Source organism: Micromys minutus (genome assembly GCF_963924665.1).
Source record: "Micromys minutus genome assembly, chromosome: 1".
In the NCBI taxonomy this organism is placed as follows: Eukaryota; Metazoa; Chordata; class Mammalia; order Rodentia; family Muridae; genus Micromys; species Micromys minutus.
In genome coordinates this window covers 80,258,162-80,282,831 of record NC_137969.1, presented here as the reverse complement: position 1 = coordinate 80,282,831, position 24,670 = coordinate 80,258,162, and the positions used below count along the sequence as shown (strand labels likewise).

General features: G+C 36.7%; 1 protein-coding gene across 2 annotated transcripts in view; it reads right to left on the bottom strand.

Moving 5' to 3' along the window:
- The window catches only part of RABGAP1L (RAB GTPase activating protein 1 like), a gene marked incomplete at its 5' end in the record, with an annotated part of 560,236 nt that overhangs the window by 475,699 nt on the left and 59,867 nt on the right, over positions 1 to 24,670 (bottom strand). For both annotated transcript variants that reach the window (XM_080920559.1, XM_080920560.1), the window contains 3 exons: positions 12,141 to 12,251; positions 13,808 to 13,965; positions 22,537 to 22,711. In XM_080920559.1, the coding sequence (XP_080776685.1) occupies positions 12,141 to 12,251; positions 13,808 to 13,965; positions 22,537 to 22,711 (444 nt within the window). The remainder of the gene's footprint in view (positions 1 to 12,140; positions 12,252 to 13,807; positions 13,966 to 22,536; positions 22,712 to 24,670) is intronic.

Genomic DNA, 24,670 nt, shown 5'->3' with positions numbered 1-24,670 from the left:
GCAAAAGAGTATATCCCAAGGAAACCAAGACAACCTGGCAACACCAGAACCCAGCTCTCCCATAAAAGCAAACATTGGAATGCCAAACACTCCAGAAAAAGAAGACGCAGACCTGAAATCATACCTCAAGACGCTGATAGAGATACTTAAACAAGAACGGGAAGAAAAGCAAAGAGAATCAGAAGCTTTTAAAGAGGAAACAAGAAAAACACACAAAGAACTCAAAGAACTAGAGGAAGACAGAACCAAAGAGATAAAGGAATGGAAGAAGGAATTTAAAACGGAAATTGACACAATAAAGAAAACACTAAAAGAGATAACCCTAGAGGTAGAACACCTAAAAAAGAAATCAGGAGTCATGGAAGCAAGCATTTCAAATAGACTACAAGAGATGGAAGAGAGAATCTCGGGGGCAGAAGACAACATTGTAAACATAGACAAAACAGCCAGAGAAGATGCAAAAAACAAAAAGCTCCTAACCCAAAATGTCCAGGAGATCCAGGACACAATCAGAAGACCAAACCTAAGGATAATAGGAATAGAAGAGGGTGAAGAATATCAACTAAGAGGCACAGTAAATATCTTTAACAAAATTGTAGAAGAAAACTTCCCTACCCTTAAGAATGAGATAACCACAAGCATAAAAGAAGCCTTCAGAACTCCAAATTGGTTGGACCAGAAAAGAAATACCTCCCGACACATAATAGTCAAAACACCAAGTGCCCAAAGCAAAGAAAGAATACTAAAAGCAGTAAGGGAAAAAGATCAGGTAACATATAAAGGCAGACCAATCAGAATCACACCCGATTTCTCAACAGAGACTATGAAAGCTAGAAGAGCCTGGACAGACATCATGCACACCCTAAGAGAGCCCAAGCTGCTATACCCAGGAAATTATCAATCATCGTAGATGGAGAGATGAAGATATTTACAGACAAATCTAAATTTACATAATATCTGATCACAAACCCAGCACTACAACGAATTATAGGTGGAAAACCCAATACATTGAGGGGAAATACATCCTAGTAAAAAAAAAAAAAAAAACTACTAAGCAAAAAAACCAAAAGAAGAAAAAGACACAGACACAACTCAACCCACAAAAGCAATAATAACAGGAAACAGAAACAACTATTCCTTGATATCTATTAACATAAATGGACTCAACTCCCCCAATAAAGAGACATAGGCTATCAGACTGTATACATAAACAAAATCCAGCCTTTTGCTGCATACAGGAAACTCATCTCAGAGACAAAGACAGACACTATCTCAGAGTAAAAGGGTGGGAAAAAAACTTCCAAGCAAACGGCCCCAAGAAGCAAGCTGAAGTGGCTATTCTAATATCAAATAAAGTGAATCTCCAACCAAAAGTTATCAAAAAAGATAAGGAAGGACAATTTTTACTCATTACCTGGTAAATCTGTCAGGAGGAACTCTCAATCCTTAACATATATGCTCCAAATAAAAAAGCACCCACATTCATTAAAGAAACCCTACTAAACCTCAAAAAATACATTTCACCCCACACAATAACAGTGGGAGATTTTAATACCCCACTTAAACCAATGGACAGATCATGGAAACAGAAACTGAACAAGGACACTGCAAAACTAGCAGAGATTGTGAACAACCTGGAATTAATAGATATCTACAGAACATATCATCCTAAAGTAAAAGAATATACCTTCTTCTCACCACCCCATGGCACCTTCTCGAAAATTGACCACATAATTGGACACTGAACGAGCCTCAATCGATATAAGAAGATTGAAATACTCCCATGCATCCTCTCAGATAACTATGGTCTACGGCTGGTCTTTGACAACAACAAAGACAACAAAAAGCCCACATACACATGGAAACTAGACAACTCTCTGTTAAAGGATAGCAGGGTCGAAGAAGAAATAAAGAAAGAAATTAAGGATTTTCTAGAATTCAATGAAAACGAAAACACAACATACCCAAACCTATGCATGAAAGCAGTACTGAGAGGAAAACTCATAGCCCTAAGTGCTTCCAAAAAGAAACTGGAGAGAGCTTACATCAGCAACCTGACAGCACAGCTAAAAGCTCTAGAACAAAAGGAAGCAGATACACCCAAGAAGAGTAGACGGCAAGAAATAATCGAAATTAGGGCAGAAATAGACCAAATAGAAACAAAAAGACCCATTGAAAAAAATCAACAAAACCAAGAGCTGGTTCTTTGAGAAAATCAACAAGATTGATAAACCCCTAGTCAGACTAACTAGAGGACAAAGAGAGAGTATACAAATTAACAAAATCAGAAAGGAAAGTAGAGACATAAAAACAGAAACTGAGGAAATTCAAGAAATCATCAGATCCTACTACAAAAACCTATACTCGACAAAGTTGAAAAATCTGGAGGAAATGGACAAATTCCTAGACAGATACAAGATCGTAAAGTTAAACGAGGACCAAGTAGACCATCTAAATAATCCCATAACACCTAAAGAAATAGAAGAAGTCATCAAAAGCCTCCCAACCAAAAAAAGCCCAGGTCCAGACGGGTTCAGTGCAGAATTTTATCAGACATTTATTGCAGACTTAACACCAATACTCTCCAACTATTTCCATGAGATAGAATCAGATAAAATACTACCTAACTCATTTTTTGAAGGCTACAAAAACCCTCGTACCTAAACCACACAAAGACCCTACAAGAAAAGAGAACTTCAGACCAATCTCACTTATGAACATTGATGCAAAAATACTCAACAAAATCCTTGCAAACCGAATCCAAGAACACATCAAAACAATCATTCACCATGACCGAGTAGGCTTCATCCCTGGGATGCAGGGATGGTTTAATATAAGGAAATCCATCAATGTAATCCATCATATAAACAAACTCAAAGAACAAAATCACATGGTCATCTCACTAGATGCTGAGAAAAGCATTTGACAAAATTCAACACCCCTTCATGTTAAAAGTCCTGGAAAGAACAGGAATCCAAGGTCCATACCTAAACATAATAAAAGCAATATACAGCAAACCAACAGGCAACATCAAACTTAATAGTGTGAATCTTGAAGCAATCCCACTAAAATCAGGGACTCGACAAGGCTGCCCACTCTCCCGCTACCTATTCAACATAGTACTGGAAGTCCTGGCTTGAGCAATTAGACAGCAAAAGGAGATCAAGGGGATACAAATCGGAAAGCAAGAGATAAAAACATCACTCTTTGCCGATGACATGATAGTGTACTTAAGTGACCCCAAAAATTCCACCAGAGAACTCCTACAGCTGATAAACAAGTTCATCAAAGTGGCTGGATATAAAATTAACTCAAACAAATCAGTAGCCTTCCTATACTCAAAAGACAAACATGTGGAGAAAGAAATTAGGGAAAAGGTACCCTTCACAATCGTCACAAAAACTATGAAATACCTTGGTGTGACTCTAACTAAGCAAGTGAAGGACCTGTAGGACAAGAACTTCAAACCCCTAAAGAAAGAAATCAAGGAAGATCTCAGAAAATGGAAAGATCTCCCATGCTCATGGATTGGAAGGATCAACATTTTAAAAATGGCCATCCTACCAAAAGCAATCTACAGATTCAATGCAATCCCCATCAAAAATTCAACCCAGTTCTTCATTGAGTTGGAAAGATCAATATGCAATTTCATATGGAACAACAAAAGACCTAGAATAGTGAAACTCATCCTCAAAACAAGAAAACATCTGCGGGAATCACTATCCCTGATCTTAAGCTATATTACAAGGCAATTGTGCTGAAAACGGCATGGTACTGGTACAGAAATAGGCATGTGGATCAATGGAATAGAATAGAAGATCCAGAAATGAGCCCTCACATATATGGTCACCTGATTTTTGACAAAGGAGCTGTAAACATTCAATGGAAAAAGGACAGCCTATTCAACAAATGGTACTGGTCCAACTGGCACTCAGCATGCAGAAGAATGAAAATAGACCCTTTCTTATCTCCTTGTACAAAGCTCAAGTGTAAGTGGATCAAAGATCTCCACATTAAACCAGATACACTGAAACTATTAGATGAGAAAGTAGGGAAAACCTTAGAACACATAGGCACAGGAGAAAATTTTCTGAACAAAACACCAATGGCTCAAGCTCTAAGGTCAAAAATTAACAAATGGCAGTTAATGAGATTGCAAAGTTTCTGTAAGGCTAAGGACATTGTCAAGAAAACAAAACGGCAGCCAACAGAATGGGAAAAGATCTTTACCAACTCCATATCAGATAGAGGCCTAATATCCAAGGTATACAAAGAACTCAAAAAGCTAGACACCAGAGAATCAAACAACCCTATTAAAAAATGGGGTACAGAGCTAAACAAAAAGTTCTCAATTGAGGAATATCAAATGGCTAAGAAACATCTGAAGAAGTGCTCGACATCCTTAGCCTTCAAAGAAATGCAAATCAAAACAACCCTGAGATTCCACCTCACACCAGTCAGATTGGCCAAGATCCAAAACTCAGATGACAACAGATGCTGGCAAGGTTGCGGAGAAAGAGGAATACTTCCTCACTGTTGGTGGGGTTGTAAACTGATACAACCACTCTGGAAATCAGACTGGCGATACCTCAGAAAATTGGACATAGTACTACCTGAAGACCCAGCTATTCCACTTCTGGGCATTTACCCCAGAGACACTCCAACGTACAACAAAGACACATGCACCACAATGTTCATAGCAGCTCTATTTATAATAGCCAGAAGCTGGAAAGAACCCAGATGTCCTTCAGTAGATGAATGGATACAAAAATTGTGGTATATTTACACAATGGAATACTACCCAGTCACCAGAAACAACAACTTAACCAAATTCTTAAGAAAATGGCTGCATCTAGAGAATATCATCCTGAGTGAGATAACCCAGTCACAAAAGAACAGACATAATATGCAGTCACTGATGGTGGGATGCTAACCCCAGAGGCTCGCACTGCCCCAGAAACAACTCACAGACTTTGTGAAGTCCAAGAAAAAAAGGAAACAAAACAAAACAAACAAAAAAAAAAGGCATGCTCAATCCTTACCCACCAAGAACACATTGACAAATTCCGGGTTACACCCTGTATTACAAGTACTGTTTGCTCATTGTAAAAAAATAAAATTAAATTTAAAAAAATCTTTACACACCAAGAAAACTTTGACTATTTCCAGGTTACATCTTGTTTTGCATGTAGTTTATGCTCATTGTAACTAGTAAGATCTTAATCACACTATCAAACCTTTAAAAAAAATAAAACCAAGTACTGACAAAAATGTATTGTATACTTTTATGCAAAAAATGCTTATAATCTGTACATTTATCTTTGTTTTTTAAAATAAAGTTGTAAAAAGTAAAATAAAGAAGTTCAGTAAATGACAAAAATATATTCATAGTTTTATGCCAAAATCCTTTAAAAATATGTACATGTATCTCCCATTTTTTAAAGAAAGTTGTAAAAAAAATCTCAGTGAGACGTTAGAGAATATAGGCAAATAACATAAAGAAATTTAAAACATACTAAGAAATATGAATAAGAAACTCACTACACTGAAATTCCGTGTAAAAATCAGAAATGTTGGGATTTAAGTACTCAACAATGAAATGAAAAGCCAAAAGAAACACATTATTAATTATAAAGAGAGAGAAATACTCAAGTATAGTCAATAGGCCAGACTTGCACTTTTCTAAGTAGACAGAAAATCAACAAGCAAACATGTAAACTAAGTCATAGAACAAAGCAAACAGACTTAATATATCTGAAAACATTTCATCCAATAGCTGTTGAATATACATTTTTATCAGCATTCAGAAGGCTGAGACTGTAAGTTTAAGGCTATCCTGATCTATCATGAGTTCCAAGTCAGGCAGCAGTACAGAAAATAAAAGAATATGTTACAAAGACACAAACAAGAAAGTGATATAGGTAGAGGCAAAGCTTCCTGAATGTCCAAGACATACCAGCATATATTGTACATGAGACTAAATCAAAATTAAATACAAATGGAATCAAAATTAAAAGTAATTACCAGCATAAAGAGACTGCCTACAGTTGTGAGAAAATCTTTTCAGGGGAACAATAGACAGCACCACTGTCTCCCAAACTCCGATGACCCACATTCCTCAAAAACACATACAGTCCAGTCTGTCATAGCAATATCCCATTTTGATAACAACTTCAGTAGTATTTACCTTCGTGCCACTGTAATGAACACCAGAACTAAGGTAACTTAAAGAACAAAGAGTCTATCGCTGTAGTTCTAGAGAGCTGTGATAATGCAGTGGAGGCACTGCAGCAGTAGGGGAGCTGTGAGTCCACATCTTGAACCAGAATCACAGGGCAGAGAGAGACAAGATGAAACAACAGCAGGGTAAACTCTCAAAGGTAGCCTACAGTGATATACTTCCTCTAACAAACACAGGCTCCCTAAACTTCCCAAACGGCACCATTAACTTGGAATCAAGTGTTCAAATGCCTGCTATTATTGGGGATATTTCATTCAAAACCCACACCCAATAACTTTCATTCTATCCCTAGAAACAGACTAGTGCAGTAAAATCTCTTCCCACAGGTCTTACAGCTTTATATGTCACATTTCTATATCAACATGGGTAAATCAGAAAAGAAAAATACGATAGAAATTGTTGAGACAGGGAACATTTCTCATTTCTCTTCTTTTAAAAATAGAGTATATTACAGATAGTGTTAAATAATGTATTTCATATTTCAAAACATTTAGCCAATAAAAATTTTATACACTTCATTATCTTTTTAAATTGAAGCAGGAAGTAGAAACATGAATTTTAGTAGTAGACAGACTTAATCAGAACCATCTGTCTGACCACAGCAAAGTATTGAAGCCCCGTGCCTCCCTCTCCTCAACTGTGAAACAAACACTATCACAGCACCTACACCGCATTGGTCACACTGCTGACAACAGTACACAGAAGAGAAGGGTTACGTACCTAACTATAAGGCTTTGTATTTCAAATACTGTGCTAAGAGCTGAGATAAACAAAATAGTATTTTCTGATAAAGGGGCTAAGAAAGAAAACAGCAGTATATCAACATCAATATATGAGGTGCCTGAAAGAATATAAAAGTAGTAGCTTGTTTCCTAGTAAATCTGAAGTATTAAAAAAAAAAAAACCTAAGAATTAGAATTCCAGATGGATGTGAAGTGCACCTGGAATTTAATGAGATGTTATTTCTACTTTAGAATATAATGGAGATTTCATATTTTTACTTTGATATACTTTTAAATAAATTTTATTTAATTTTCTTTCTTTAAATTTTTTTTCTTTGACAAAACACACTCATCTTATGTAATCTGAACTATATATCCTTTCACATCAACTGTCTTTCTATTATAAAATAACTGTGTGGATTCCAGTGTTAAGAATTCTCTTGATGAGACTGCCACCTACTGGATTAATCTAATCAAATTCTACCATTTACACTTCATGATTTAAAGGCATTTGGCATAATAAAAGGCAAAGTTTTGCTTCTTTTGAAAGCAGATTAAACTAAGTATGTATAAAATCTCCCACATCACAGATAGTTTTGCCAAAGGAAGCAATCTCAAGCCAATTCCCATTTATATACTACAGAGATCAGCTAAATGGGAAAAAAAAGAAAGAAAGAAAGAAAGAAAAGAAAAAAATGAAAGGAACCAAATAATTGGCATGAATTTATTAACCACTGATAACTATAACCCATAGTTGAGCATATGTGATAATCATCAAGATAGTTATTTTACCTGCTAGAAAAATCAACTCAACTGGATAAAAGACCTTATCACATTGAGCTATTAGAGAAAAGCAAGCAGAAAACAGTTCAAGATAAAAGGATAGGCAACGACTTCCTGAACAGACTCTAACAGCCCAGAATGCAATATCAAGAAGAGCAGATGAGACGGCTCACACTAAGAAGCTTCTTCGAGGGTGACAAGTACCAGCACCAAGAAACATTCATAGAACAGAAGGAAGTCTAAGCAGTTATCCAACTATCAAGTGATTAATTTTCAAAATATCTAGAAATTAAAACCTAAAAGCCAGAACAAATAATCTAATCAGTGAGTAAGCAAATGAACTGAACAGTCCTCAAACAAGTACAATAACCAATAACCATGAAAAACTAGCAGCAGCCTTTAGGAGTCAAATAAATTCTACTAAAAACTACATTGAGATTCCATTGTACTCCAGCTAAATCTAGCACCAAGAAGACAAGAAACAAATGCTGTCAAAGATGAGAGGGTTAAGGTGTAAATTCTTTATTCATGCTTGGAAAAGGATGCATTAGTGCAGCCATAATAAAAATCACTACCAGTTCCTCACAAAACTAGAACAAGAACTACAGCCCTACACCCCTCTAGAGTAGTCTCTGAAGTTACAAACAGTAGGGATACCTGCATACCCGTGCTCACTGCAGCTCTACTCATAAGAACCAGTTGTAGAACAAGCCTAGGTGCCTGCACTCAATGACTGGACAAAGACTGGACATGATGGAGTCGTAATCTGGAGTGGGGGGAGCATAAAAGTATAAAGGGAAGTATTTGGAAAAGGGAGCAAAACTAGATGAAAGGGCAACAAGAGAAGGTGATAAAGTGGATATGACAGAAGTACATGTGTACATGTATGCAATGTTATATGTGTAGCACAAACTAACAAAGCTGTTATTTGGAGATTGAGGAAGTACTGCTATATTAAAATAAAATAATCATCCTGTGATATAATTAGTATAGTCTCAAACATATATAATTTCTCTTTGTCAATTTATGAGAAAATAGAGGGCTGGAGAGATGGCTCAATAGTTAAAAGAATTAACTGTTCTTCCAAGGACATGGGTTCAATTCCCATTGTGCACTCAACCCCTAAGAACCTTATTTAACTTCAGTACCAAAGGAATTCAATATCCTCTTCTGGAATCTTCAAACACAGCACAGACAAAGTGCAGAGACATACAGGAAGGCAAAACATTTCATATGGATAAAATAAAAATAAGTAAATCTAAAAAATAGAGATCTGGAGAAATGGCTCAGAAGAGCACTAAAGGATCTTCCAAAGGACCTGGGTCCAATTCCCAGCTCCACATGACAAATCACAAATATCTGTAAGCTCTAGTTTAGGTGTTCTAATAACCTCATCCACTCTCAATGGTACCATACACATATATGGTACACAGACATACATGCAGGCAAAACACCCATACACAGAACATAAAGAAATAGAGGTCAACGGGTATGGTGCCACCTGCCAGTAATCCCAGAATTTATAAATAGGAGGTAAGAAGATCAATAAGTTCAAGGTCATGTTCAACTACATACAGCTCAATATGTTTAATCTCAAAGATACATGATAGATAGATAGATAGATAGATAGATAGATAGATAGATAGATAGACAGACAGACAGACAGACAGACAGACAGACAGACAGACAGATAGACAGACAGATGGATCAATGGGTCATGGGTAGAACTTGTCTAGCATTTACATATCTTAGCTTCAATTTCTACCACAGAAAGAAAAGGGAAAGAAAAATAAAATAATTAAAACAAAATAGTAGATGGTGAAATATAGACTTACTTTTTAAATACTTATTTATTATATATATATAAGTACACTGTATGTATATATATATATATATATATATATATATGTACATTGTAGCTGTCTTCAGATACACCAGATACCATTACAGATGGTTATGAGCCACCATGTGATTGCTGGAAATTGAACTCAGGACCTCTGGAAGAGCAGTCAGTGCTTTTAACCACTGAGCCATCTCTCCAGTCCTAGAATTACTTTTAAAAACAATTATCCTAACGTTTAAATCTTTGGAAAATGTCTAATGAAAACAACAAATAATAATTCAAAAAGTTTCTCTCAAATAATTTAAGCAGCAAAAGTTGAGATATTACGCTCTGGAAAAAATATCTTTGCTCTAAGTAGCCTATGTGATGACAGAGACACTAAAATTGAACATTACTGGAAAGGGTGAATAAATTATTTTCTAAGTGTATGAATAGTCAAATTAACATTCCTGTTATTTGTTTCTATCTATTTTCAAAGTGTATGTGTAAATGTTTAACCAAGTTAGCAAAGAAAATACAATACAGCACTCAACTACACACACATTCAAGGTCACTCTATTCAAGCTAATTGAAATGGAAATGAATCATAAATGAATGCTAAGTCAAAAAACACAATTTAAAAGGGATCAGTGTTTGGGTTATTTGGAGGTTTTGGTTTGGGGGTGTTGTTGGTTTTTTTTTCTTTGTAGTCTTAAAAAATGTCCCTTACAGACTACTTACTAGTTATAAGTGGGAAAAGACTAACAGTGAAGAAATCAGACATCTGGATTGGAATCAAAATTACCGTAACTAGCAAAGAACAACTCACTATCAAGAATCTTCAAAATCAATACTTTGTGAAGCACACCTGGACAATTTGAATATTAAATCTGCATATACAACCTGAATCTGATTATAAGGAAGTATTGGGCAAACCCAAAATAAACAATATTGTAGTAAAAGGGAAACTCAAATAAGACGGCTCAGTGATAACAGTGTTTGCCAACAAGCCCCAAAACTGCTCTGAATTCATTTCTTGGGTACCACATGGTCGGTAGAAGACAACCAATTCAAGTTGACCTACACACCCACTGTAGCTAACTTGTTATAACACAAACATTGTACTCTGTACTGTACTGTGTGCTGGAAAGATCATTCGGCAATTTAAGAGTACTTATTGCTCTTTCAGAGGACTTGGGTTCAGTTCCTAGCACACACATCATGTTTCACAACCTTCTATAATTCCACTGAGCTCCACAAGATCTGATGCCTTCTTTTGGCTCACTTAGGTGCTATATGTATGTAGTACAAGAACATAATGGCAGGCAAAATACCCAAACAAAAATCAGAACCAAAAAATTGTTTTAAAATATATATTAAATACTCATACACACACAAATACTCATATCCTTCGGACTGTGGAAATAGCTTAATCAGTAAAGTGCCTACAACATAGATATGAGACCTGAGTTTGATCCCCAAAACCAAGATTAAAAAGCAAGTATGGAATATGGATATCCATCCAGAGACCGCCCTACGTTGGGATCCATCCCATCTGCAAATACCAAACCCTGACACACTATTGCTGATGCTAAGATATGCTTACAGACAGAAGCCTGGTATGGCTATCCTCTGAGAGGCTCTGCCAGCACCTGACTAAGACAGATGCAAATACTCACAGCCAACCATGTCACTGAGCCCAGGAACCCCAAAGGAAGAGTTAGGGGAAGAACTGAAGGAGCTGAAGCCGATTTCAGCCCCACAGGAAGACCAACAATATAAACTAAATGGACCCCTCAGAGCTCCCAGGGACTAAACCACCAACCAAGGAGTATACATGGGTGGGTCTATGGCTTCCACTACATATGTATCAGAGGACTGCCTTATCTGGCATCAATGGGAGACGAGGCACTTGGTCCTGTGAAGGCTTGTTGCCCCAGTGAAGGTGGATGCTAGAGGGGTAAGGCAGGAGTGAGTGGGGAAGCACCCTCTTAGAGGCAAAGGAGAGGGGGAATGGAATGGGGGTTTTGCAGAGGGGAGACCACGAAGAGGGATGACATTTGAAATGCAAATAAAAATTAATAAATAATAAAACAAGTATGGCAATGTGTACATTATTACAAAACCTGGGGAGATGGAGAGAAACAGATCCTAAGGGTTCAGGGGTCAGCCATCCTAGCCTTACCAACAATCAATGAGAGACCCAGCCTCAAAGAAAGACAGCACCTGAGGAGGAATAACATCTGAGACTAGGGTCTCTACACACATGCACACATGTGCACAGAGACAAAGACACATACACAAACACACACACACAATCATAAATATTATATATATATGTATATACATACATATATATATACTTTAAAAGCTAAAAAATGAAATAACTGATTTCCCTAGATATAAATAAGTGTTAAGGGTGATATGAACAAAAGGATTGACTCAATAGGAGGAGATCTACGGGGGCAGTAAGGGGTGAGAGGGAGGAAAGAAGGGAGGCTGGGGTTCCATCTGAGACACACTGGCAGTGCCAATACCAGGCCGAGATACAATGTAAAGACAAGCTGCTTACCTCTCAATGGCTAATTCTTTGTTAGACAGTTGCTGAACTGTAATCACAACCTTCTTCTCTATTCCTTGCTTTATTTTGAAATAAAATTTATCTCTATCCTTAGGCACAGGACTGAAATATATACATAAAAAAAAAAACAAATTAGCAACAGAATAAGATAACATTCTAAAATAAGGACCAAATAATAAGGTATTAAACCAAGAATACTATACTTTGTGGTTTTGGTTTGTTGGCTTGTTTGTTTTTATTTCTCAAAACAGGGTTTCTCCATGTGGGTGCCTGGGACTCACTCTGTAGACCAGGCTGGCCTCATAGATCCAGCTTGCCTCTGACTCCTTTAATGCTGGGATTAAAGGAATGCACCACCAGAGCCCAGTGAGAATACTATATTCTTAAGACATATTGAATCTCACTTCATATAGATACAACACAATAAATTTTATAACTAGCAACATTATTTCTAGAAATTTTGATCATGGATTACAAGAGCCTGACATTTTTATCTCCCAATCAAGGTTAAATGCAGTTTCTAAAACTATAACAACATGGTACAATTTCAAATTTAACTTTGAAGTATAACAAACTGTAAAATAATGCTTAATTACTTTCCAAAGACTGTCCCATTCTAGTCTAGCTGCTATGATCACTGGTACCCATACCATAATCAAACCCAAGAAAAAAAACAGAACACATTATTCTTTTTAGCAATAAGAATGTAAAACTACTTTTACATATCCAAGTAAATATAAATAAAAGATAGACAAAATGGTACAGATTATAGCAAGCTAATTAAAATCATACAAAAGATAAGTAACTATTCCCATAATGAATAAATAAAGTATGCTTACATGCTAACAGACATACTAGTTGTCATTTCAGAAAAAGAAAAATACTTCCAGCAAATTATTCAGTCTGACATTCACTTTTTTATTGGTAAAAATGTAGGTGACTATCTAGCAATTATTGTTAGAAAATAAAAACATTAAAGGCCAAGTATAGTTATGTACATCTTTAATCCTAGCACTTGGAAGGAAGAGGCAGGCAGATCTCTGTAAGTTCAAGACCAGACAAGGGCTATGTAGTGAGACTCTGCCTCAAAAAAGACACAGTTAATGTATATGGGTGATTGTTAAATATAACAGCCATGTCTATTACTACTCACTTTTGAAAAAATACAATGTATATTAGAAAAAAGTGACTAAATGATAGTGAAACCATATAATGTGCTAACAGCAACAATGAAAAATAATTTTGGTGAAGAATATTTAAATAAGGGGCTGGAGGGCTGGACTGGTGGTTAAGAGTACTTGTACTTGCAGAGAGAAAACCTGGGTTCAGTTTCTACATAGCAACTCACAGCCATATGTAACTACAGTCCTAGGGGACACTTTACAAAATGTGATTCTCCATGTGACAAAATTACAGCCTTATGCCCAGATTTTATCATTTTTACTTAATGTTCTGTATCAGATTCTTTTAATAATTACAATGATTTGACTGAGAAGTGGGAGAACAGTGAACTATGATCACCCACCAGCCAAATATTTCTTGATCTATCTTAAGCTAAATGTGAATGTGACCTAGTGTCTAGAAAGCATGCTAGTGAATACTGTATCTCGGGCACAATGCTAACTTTTTTACACATTATTCTTTTCAGATATCCTCACCTAAAGTTTCCTTTTCCATCATCTTCTTTGACCTCCAAGGAGACACTGAAGGTAAACACATCACTGTCAGGAGTCGGGATGATTGAGTCTTTAACATCAGACACTTGTCTGGAAGAACGTTTGAATGCAGTACAGAAACTATATAAAATTCTGCTTACCTAAAACACAAAGAGGGAATTACAATTAGACAAAAGCACTAAAGAAACCATGATAGCCTTCTCCCCAATTTTGCAAGTCTGTAACTTTCCATACCAACAATTTAGAGAAAGTTAATATAATGTAAGCATCAATCAATCATTGGTCAATATATGCTAATAGTTTCACTAGTTATGCACTACAAAGTGGTGGGTAAATAACTACATACTGTAAATACAAATCATCCTAATTCTAAATCATTATATATAAAGACTACCATTAACATGGAGTCCAAGAAAAATATTGCTTAAGTATCCCTCAAAAGGTACACTAATCTCATATAATGTTTAACTATATTAAATCAACAATACTGTATGATTTCACAGGGTTAAATTCTAGTCTGATGGGTTTCACACCTACACAGATAAGATTCACAATAAACACTATCAGTATAAACCCCAGAGACCAGAAAGAAACTAGTATTAAAGAGCTGCAGCTAGGATCTGAAGAACAGCAACAGGTCCACTCAGGAATGACCGTGAGTTAGCACTATTAACTGTGATTAAAAACGTCTCTAACAAAATGTATAACAGGCATAAACGGGAAAAAAAAACTCAAGAACTAGACATCATTTCATTATTAGAAAATATTTTCTTTGAAAGGGTTTTCTCATTAGATGATGACTAATTAAGAAAATGCAATATTCCCTTCAAAGAAACTGCTTAACTGTACTACATATATCATTTGTCAGGGAAAATATATCACATTATTTTATTCTATTAATTATCAAAGCAATTTCTCCCCAATATAACAGAAGGGGTCTTTTGGGTGCCATATACATGAAGGATTATCTGTTAGGAAAAACAGATATTGTTTGCTATCATAAACCAATACACATCTCTTCTCTACCATCTTGGATGCAGCTTTGTAGGTGACTGGATCAGCTAATGCATACTGCCCCACTTAAGAGTTCTGTAAAACCTTATGAAGCAGGCCAGAAGGTATTTGTAATACTTTCTGCAAAACAGGAAAGTAACTGGGTGGAGTCTGGAGTTCTAAGTCAAGGACTTTTAAAGGAAGCTGCATTGTTTGGATTAGTTCTCTGTTATCAATGACTTACTCTCCCAGAGTAGCAAAGAGAGGCAGACTCAATGAATTGATGCGTACATGTGTACCCAGACTACATAAATGTGTCCAAGTAAACTCAAATTCAACAACATAGCCTAACTAATTACTTAACTTTATAGAAATATCTCAAATATTCTTGTTTTGCTTTTTTCTTAACTATATCTATTATTATCATCATCATCATCTAATCTTTTTGTACAGCTCAGTCAATATCCCCCTGCTGGTCCACACTCTGACCGTTCCTCATCCATACCGCCTCTCCCAACTCCAAGAGGACGAAATGATGGTATTTTAAGTTAATAAACATCAGCTTTAAAAAAAAAACTCCAGTGGTTAAAAGCACTGTTGCTCTTGCAGGAGTCATGTTTGGTTCCAGAACCCATGTGACATCTCATATAGATCTATAATCCCACATCATTGTGTCTTCTGACATCTGAAGCCTCTGCAGGTATATGCACAGATGCATACACTATCAAATGAATATTTCCTTAAAGCTAAGTGCAGTGGCTCACACCTGTACTGCCAGCATTAGAACTGCTGAGACAGGATTGTCACAAGTTCAATGCTAGGTTTAGGTAAAGAACCTGTGTCCAAAAAAATAAATAAATAAAGATAAACTGAACTAATTTAAGTTCACAAAAGAAACTATATTCATTTATAAATGTCTCTATTTCAATGAGAGGACCCAAAAATAATTATAAAATGAGTGTAGTATCCACATCTTCCCAATGAATAATCATAAACAAAGTGTTAACTGAAGTCCTCAGTTTCTCTTTAGAACACCCTCAACTGCAAAGCTAGACACTGGGCCATAAACACTGAAGTAAACAGCCTTTCAGCACACAGCATTTTATGGCAGGAAGGCCTGAAGAGCTTTCAGTGTTTTCACTCAATGTTTTGGAGCATAAAAGATTTCCAGGATGAATGGTGAGAATGTTTGACTCTATGCTTTTAGTGTCAGGTCACTCTAGTGATTGGAATTATCTTTGTCTTTTGTACTTGTTTATGGTTCGATCTTTCCCTAAAGTGACAATGAACTATAAATACTGCTCCTTCTAAAGCCGGTCTTGACCCTGGATCCAAAGTGTCAGAACTAAAATCTTAAAAATGCACTAGGAACACCTAAGACTTGAAACGTCTCAGTCCATCAACACTTTGGTCAAAGAAGAGTGTGGTGAGGGGTCAGGAGTTAGACAAAGGTCCTACTGCCAATACTGACACTGGGAAATGCAAGTAAGATTTTACTGAATCTTAACAAATTTCTCAATTTCAATGAACATACTAATCTAGGAAACACTTTTTTTAAATTTGCTTAAAACAAAAATCCTCCTCCCAATAGAAGAAACCATCAGCACTGTTGATCTGCAGTTGCACCTTAGTGGTTCCTTGATCATAGACAAAATGCTGCAACTGACCTCAGCACTTACAAAAAGATGGAATTTGTTACTTCAAATGTAACACATCATTTCATTTTTCTGATTTTGTTTAATTCATATATTCTAGAATTAACTTTTCTTGCATATAAATAAAAGCATCCTATATTGTAAAACAAGTTGTCCTCAAACTCCTTATTTTTTAAAGATTTATTATATATAAGTACACTGTAGCTGTCTTCAGACACACCAAACAAGGGCATCAGATCTCATTACAGATGGTTGTGAGCCACCATGTGGTTGCTGGGGTTTGAACTCAGGACCTCTGGAAGAGCAGTCAGTGCTCTTATCCACTGAGCCATCTCTCCAGCCCCATCCTCAAACTCTTAATAGTTCAAACTTTCACCAATTATTTGATTACCCTAAACTACTTTTCCAATACCAAATTAATTCTTAACTCAACTACTTGACATTTTTAATACTAACAGCTCTACAGAAATATCCCTGCAAGCATTTACAGTTAATGTTAACAATAAAACCATGTTTATAGCACAACATTTATAACTATAAAATATTTTGGTTATCCCTTTATGGGCTTGAATAAGCAAAGAAAAATAACAGAAGCAGTAACTGATATTAACAAGAAATGAAGACCTCATGTCTTACACAATTAAAACAATAAACTTACTAAACAAACTTTTAAGCTTTTTCTGTGCAAAAAGTATACAATCTAAGCACTGTGGATACACTGAAAAACTTCCAACAAGTACAAATAAATTGTGATTGCATTGAGCAAAAATCATTAAGTTAGCCAAAATTACAAATGTTAGCCTACATTTCAAACTGAACTCTTATAATAGTAATTTAAATGTTATGTCTCACAAATTACTATTTCACCAAAAAAAGATTAATATTGTGTGTGAATTCTAGAGTCAGTGACCAGAAAAAAGAATGATACAAGGATTAGTAAAGTAAAGCTCAGAAACAGTGATTACTTCTTAGAGTACTGTACAACAAGTTACGTAAAATAAATTAAAATGCATAACATGGCAAAAGCTTTAGTACACAGCATATTATTGAAGCACATACAAAAATAATCTAAAATAGTCATTTTTCTGTAGAAGGCTAATGTTTATTGACAAATACTACAGTAGGATTATTTCCATAGAAAGTATCTACAGAAAACACTAGACACAAAACTGGGTATCTGACTGGTGTTGCTGGGAAAAGGGGTTACACAGACATCTGGAACAAGGGACAGAATACAATCTTAAATATTATAGAATTTTAGTACTTTTATTTTATTTCAGTATTTTCCAAATTAGCAAATATCATACAGTTAAATGTTACTATTTAATGACAAAGGCACTTACTATATATCTATAGTTCCTTTTTCAAAAACAAAAGTTTCTAATATCCATTAATACAATCTGTTCTTAGAAATAGTAATTACAAAGAAATGTTTATTCAAGAAATAAATGTGGGGCTGGAGATGGCTCAGTAATTAAGAGCACTGGTTGCTCTGCCATAGACTTTGGTTCAATGCCAGCACCAACATGGCAGCTCACAACTGTCTGTACTTCTATTTTCAGGGAATCTGATGCCCTTCGTGTTTTGCAGGCACTACATGCACATGCTGCACAGACATACGTGCAAGCAAGACACCCACACACATAAATAAGTATATAAGTTTTAAAAACAAGGAAAGTAAGTAGTAGATAAAAATATCACTCCATGAGAAAAGCATATAACTGAGTATGGTAAGGTATTTGACTTTAATCCCACCACTCGGGAGATAGAGGTACACAGATCTCTATGGGCTACATAGTGAATTCCAGGCCAGCAAAGGCTATTATAGTTAGACCCTATTGCAAAAATGAAAGAAAAAATACAAGGTGTTAATTTTTTTTAAGTTAACAACTTGCTTGACTGTGTTATCATTGAAAATAACCAAAATAAAGAGTTTAAAAAACTACTGGCCAGGCAGTGATGGCACATGCCTTTAAGCCTAACACTCAGGAGACAGAGGCAGGCAGATCCTGATTCCTGGGCCAGCATGCTCTATAGATCAAGTTCCAGGATAGCCAGGGATACACAAAGAACCCCTGTCTCCAAAGAGAGAGAGAGAGAGAGAGAGAGAGAGAGAGAGAGACAGAGAGACAGAGAGACAGAGAGAGAGAGGAGGAGGAGGAGGAGGAGGAGGAGGAGGAGGAGGAGGAGGAAGAGGAGGAAGAGGAGGAAGAGGAGGAGGAGGAGGAAGAGGAGGAGGAGGAGGAGGAGGAGGGAGGAAGGGAAAGGGAGGGAGGGAAGGAAAGGGAGGGAGGGAGGAAGTGAGGAAGGAAGGAAGGAAGGAAGGAAGGAAGGAAGGAAGGAAGGAAGGAAGGATAGAAAGGGAGGGAAGGAAGGAGGGAAGGAGGAAGGAGGGGAGGAAGGAAAGACAAATAAGGGGGAAAAAAGAAAGAAAAACTACTATCCAGTTAGGCATGGGAATTCAAACTTGTAAATCCTAGCACTCAGGAGACTATAGGTACATGCACACCTTCATACACACATAGACACAAATACTTACAAGTGTACATACCATATACATACCATACACACACATACACATACACACACACACACACACACACACACACACACAGGAGGTGAGAGGAACTTTGTTGCAGAATATTTGTGTTCACATTTTGAATCCCAAGATTGTGTTTCTAATTGTACTTTGATTTTCTTTATTTCAGTATTATTTCAGCCCCTTGCAGACACCTTTAATCCCTCTGGATGGAATACAGACACACCCTTAGTACACACCTTTAATCCCAAACAATGAAGGAAGCACCCTCTTTGATAGTGATAGCTAATTGAGTGGAAGATAAGGTAATGAATCAAAGAAAGATTTGACAGACTAGGATATGCCCAATTCTCAGGGTAAAAGAGAGGAAAATAAAGAGAGCAGTGCAGGCAGAGAGAAGGAAGGAAGGAAGCAGTTTTTACTGGGAGAGTTGAACAGAGACAAGTTGCAGAGAGAGAACAAGCTAGACACAGGTGAAGACAGAACGAGCCAAAAAAATGAGAAGCCAGAAGATTAGTTTGAGGCCAGGCAGAGCAATTCAGAGAAGCTAAGAGAAGCCAGCTTGAATCAATCAGTTATGAGGAGTTTGAGCCAGAGCATCTGAGTTGAATCAGCCAGTCAGAGTTCAGCAAGAACTAGGAAGGGGTGAGCTTATTCAGCAGTAAGTCTCAAAGGCTGAAAAGATTCTACCTAGATTAGATTATATGAAGTCTAGAAACCTTCAGGATGAGGCATAGGTTAACAGAGTGAAGCAGAAAGCCTAGGAGACAGTTGAAATAGGAGAATCAATGTTACTTTTACAGATTTTTATTCACACAGACACAAGAGACATGGGAACCTTCTTATCTTTCTTTACTACTTTGTCTGCAATACCTAAACAGAAGCCTTACATCACTCTCCCTGTACAAAAATTATAGACATTAAGATACATTTGGTTGGACTGTCCCAACTATTTTGCAATATAGTACAAAGATTCAGTCCAATAGAGTCCTACAGGAGTCTGACCAGTGCAAAAAGCCAAATGTATCCTGTTATCACACTGTCCAAGAGAGTCATCACCCTCGCTGGCTGGGCTTCCCCTCTCCCACTGTTGGTATTGCTGCTTGAAGAGATCAATTCACAGTGAAATAAGAGCATCATGGGCCATCTGGTAGCAGCCATACTATTACTGCCTGAGGAAACATCTTCTTGCCTTTAGTAGAAAAACCTTCCAGTACCATCCAGGACTCTAAGAGGAAATGGGGGAAAGTAATTAAAGCCATGGCTGCATAACGTACAGGAATGATGAGAATGTCTGTCCTAAGCTACTATGCCCACCAAGAAGGTCTCCCTTTACCACAAAACAGAAAACTTCCGGGAAAGAAAATAACCAGATGACCAGTAAATGTAACTAAAATACTTCAGATTAACTCAGAGTACAGTTATAGTATATTTTTGATGAGGAAGATATTAAGAGATTCTGAAAAGACTTGATAAAGCCACAAACATAACTGAAATGTAAGCTGTGCAATTACTAAATCCATGTATAAAATACAAAAGCTTAAATTTATTTTTTACAATTTTTAATTTGATCTTTTATTACATTATGTATCAGTATGTCTGTCTGCCTGTCTGTTCCTCTCCCTGCCCCACCCCAGTTGTGTGTGTGTGTGTGTGTGTGTGTGTGTGTGTGTGTGTGTGTTGCACACATGGGTAGAGAGTAAATACCTTTTAGGTCCACCTTGTAGGTGCCAGGGATCTGGCAAATTAAAGTTTTTAGCTTAGCAGCAAACACCATTATCCACCAAGCAAGCCATCTCACTGGCCCCTACTTTTTACAATATTTAAACAAGTTGTTGCTAAAAATATATAGTTTTTCTGAGCTAAAGAATTCAATTTGAAGCCCAGTTCTATTGTCAATTTTCTTTGTCTTGGGTCAAACTAAAGGTAAGCACACAAACTATCATCTAAACAAGAACATTTTTTAAAATAGTAAGGGTATTACTAATATCAGACAACAGGTACAAGATAAGGTTGTTCCAGGCAAACAGAAACATAAGGTCAGTTGTCTAAATAAATCCTATCCATACCATGGGATGCTATGGGAACAATCACATAGATGCTTCATGTGATGTCTGATATAAGGTCTCTATACTAGGTTACTTGACATTTAGAATAAGGTTTAACGGCCATGGCCATGTACCTTCTTTTTCAAACAATATATTCTGACCAACAGTGAATGGCAATAAAACACTCTAAAACTGTGTTTTTTAAAAAATTATACATAAAAATCACTTTCCCACAACCAGCAATATACTGTCTAGAAATATCATAAATAGTAGTATCTCCAAAATTATGTCAAGAATTTTCCATTTCCGCCCTTTGGTCACCCACTGTTAAAAGCTCTTAAACAATAAACAACTCCTTTCATGAACATATTGATGCTATAATCCCAAAGGAGAGTTGCGTACCATCAGTTACAGAAATGCTTGCAGCAAGGTTCCCTCTTTTCGTTTCCTTCCAGAGAAGCACTTCCATCTCACAGCAGCAGGTTCTCCAATTCTTCATAGTTCTTCTCCTTGCTGTTCATCTCCAGTGATCCAGTAACCACACAGGTATATTAAGTGACAGCTGTCAACATGAAATGCCAGGACTCTACCAGTTTGTTTCCCCACATTTGCTGTGCAGTGTGTGAGAACCAGAAATAGCCCTATATTCATAAAAACTCATGTACTCTTTCAACACACTCCTTCCATTCATGTCCACCACATGACAGATATACTAACAGCACACTTGGACCCATTCACTCTTGCCAATCATGGCTTTTCAGAAAGAAGTCAGTACACAGTTCAGACTGATACACTGGCTTTATCTGAAAAATCAATACTAACAACTTACGTCTGTGTAAGGCATGAATTCTAGCACAGAATTTCTATAGTTACAGTATAAATTATGTGTTGTCACACATGTTAATTTTAGTGAAAAGCAAAATAATTGCCAGGGCATAAGAAATAGCATACTTGATATTAAACTCACAAAAATCTATATTTCAATGAAAGGTCTTATGGAGTGGTCATAAAACATCTATAATTAGAGTTATGTGTTCATTCTGCATGGTAAATAAAGACTAAAATGGTAATACACAAGAGACATCATTATACAACTATCAAGCGCAGCAGAGAATCAGGGAGTGTAAGAGGCATCTTTAAAAACCTCTTGAACTACTGAACTTGAGTAAAATAATAACAAGCACAAAAATCCTCATGGTTTCTGAGCATAAACAAATACTATAGTAACCACAGGGGAGAAGGACAATTTACCAAATGGTATTTTCTATTGTACCAGTTGTACTCACAATATCGTATTAATGCACAATATATCAAACTTAGCTTTCTATACTCATTTCCATGCTACTGTAAATATTAACATGGTCTCTACAGTCTCCAAGTTTATGTAATGTCATTCAATGACAAGGAAATTAAAAATTCAAAAACTTTATCCTGATTCAATCCTGTAAGAAAATTGCTACATTATATCATACTTACTGCCTCTTTAATTTCACAGGAGAAAACGTGTATCTGAAACTCTTCTGAGCCATGAGAACTCTCTGTAAATGCAAAGCAGTTGCTCTCTGTTGTCCCATCATGCCCACGTGCACAGAACAGCACTTTATAAATTGGAAAAGATGCTATCTCCACATTGCTTGACTGGTCTATGATTCTGCAGTAATAAAAAAAGACATAAAATATCAACTATCAAAGAACAAATCATGCCAATATATGATTACATAATTTAACTACCTTAAAATCATAAAAGTTATTAATACAAGTAAATAAATTATCTTCCTGTTATGAAAAATCTTACACATACATTACATATATACACTACATACACAAAATCATTTCACTTTAACAATTTCTTCCTTCTTGTATTTCCTAGGAGCCAACTCATATACTCTTCAAAGTCAACTATATATAACTATATCACACACACACACACACACACACACACACACACACACACACACACACACACACACATTTCTCGTTCCAACAGGTTTGATCTTGTGTAAAAAGCAGCATCAATATGGGGAGTTGCGGGGAGACATCAAAATAGGAAGATGGTTGAGAAAAAAGTTTTTAGTGGAAGAGAGGACAGGCTAGACAAGGATCACAGAGGACAGGTGAAAATGTCCTAAGTTCAGCATATGTATAGACATCAAGTTGTCAAAGAATTTTTTTCTTGTTTTTGTTTGGTTAGCTTTTTGAGATAAGGTCTCTCTATTACATAGTTATTGCCGCCCTAAAACTCATTTTGTAGACCAGGCTGTCCTTGATCTCAAAGATACAAACTGCCTCTGCTTGAGATGTGAGCCACCACCACACCCCATATCAGGAAAAGAATTATTTTAAGAAGCATTCTTCATATCTCTGGAAATAAAAGCATGATAAAAACAAAAAAGCATGATAAAAATAAAAACAAAGAGCACTGATCATTCCTAGAAAGTCCATTTCTCTTCTCCCACTGATGCCAAAAGATGTTATCTATCCTCTGCTGCATATGCACCTAGGGCCATGGGTCTCTCCATGTGCACTCATTGGTTGGTGTTTTAGTCCCTGGGAGCTCTGCAGGGTTTGGTTGGTTGATAGTGTTGTTCTTCTGGTTAGGTTACAGACCCTTTCGGCTCCTTCAGTCCTTTCTCTACCTTCTTCATTGGGGACCCATGTTCAGTCCGATGGTTAGCTGCAAGCATCCTCAACTGTATCTGTATGAGTCTGAAAGAGCCTCCAAGAAGGCAGCTATATCTGGTTCCTGTACTTCTTGGCATCAGCAATAGTGCTTGGGTTTGGTGGCTGCATATGGGGTAGATTCCCAGGTGAGGCAGTCTCTGAATGATCTTTTCTTCAATCCCTGCTCCTGTAATTGGCCCTGTATTTCCTCCTGTGAGTGCTTTGTTCTCCCTTCTAAGGAGGACTGAAGCATCCACAATCTAGCCTTCCTTCTTTTTGAGCTTCATAATGTCTGTGAATTGTTTCTTGGGTATTCAGACCTTTCTGGGCTAGTATCCACTTATCAGTGAGTGCATACCATGTGTGTTCTTTTGTGACTAGGTTACCTCACTCAGGATGATAGCTTCTAGTTTCATCTATTTGCTTAAGAATTTCATGGAGTCATTGTTTTTAATATCTGAGTAGTACCCCACTGTGTAAATGTACCACAATTTCTGTATCCATTCCTCTGTTGAAGAACATCTGAGTTCTTTCCAGCTTCTGGCTATTATAAATAGAGCTGCTATGAACATGGTGGAACATGTGTCCTTGTTATATGTTGGAGCAACTTTTGGGTATATGCCCAGAAGAAGTATAGCTGAGTCTTCAGGTAGTACTGTGCCCAGTTTTCTGAGGAACTGTCAGACTGATTTCCAGAGTGGTTGTACCAGTTTACAACCCCACCAACAATGGAGGAGTGTTCCTCTTTCTTCACATCCTAGCCAGCATCTGCTGTCACCTGGGTTTTTGATCTTAGCCATTCTGACTGGTGTGAGGTAGATTCTCGGGGTTGTTTTGATTTGTATTTCCCTAATGACTAGGGATGTTGAGCATTTATTTAGGTACTTCTCAGTCATTCAGTATTCCTCAGTTAAGAATTATTTGTTTAGCTATGTACCCCATTTTTAAT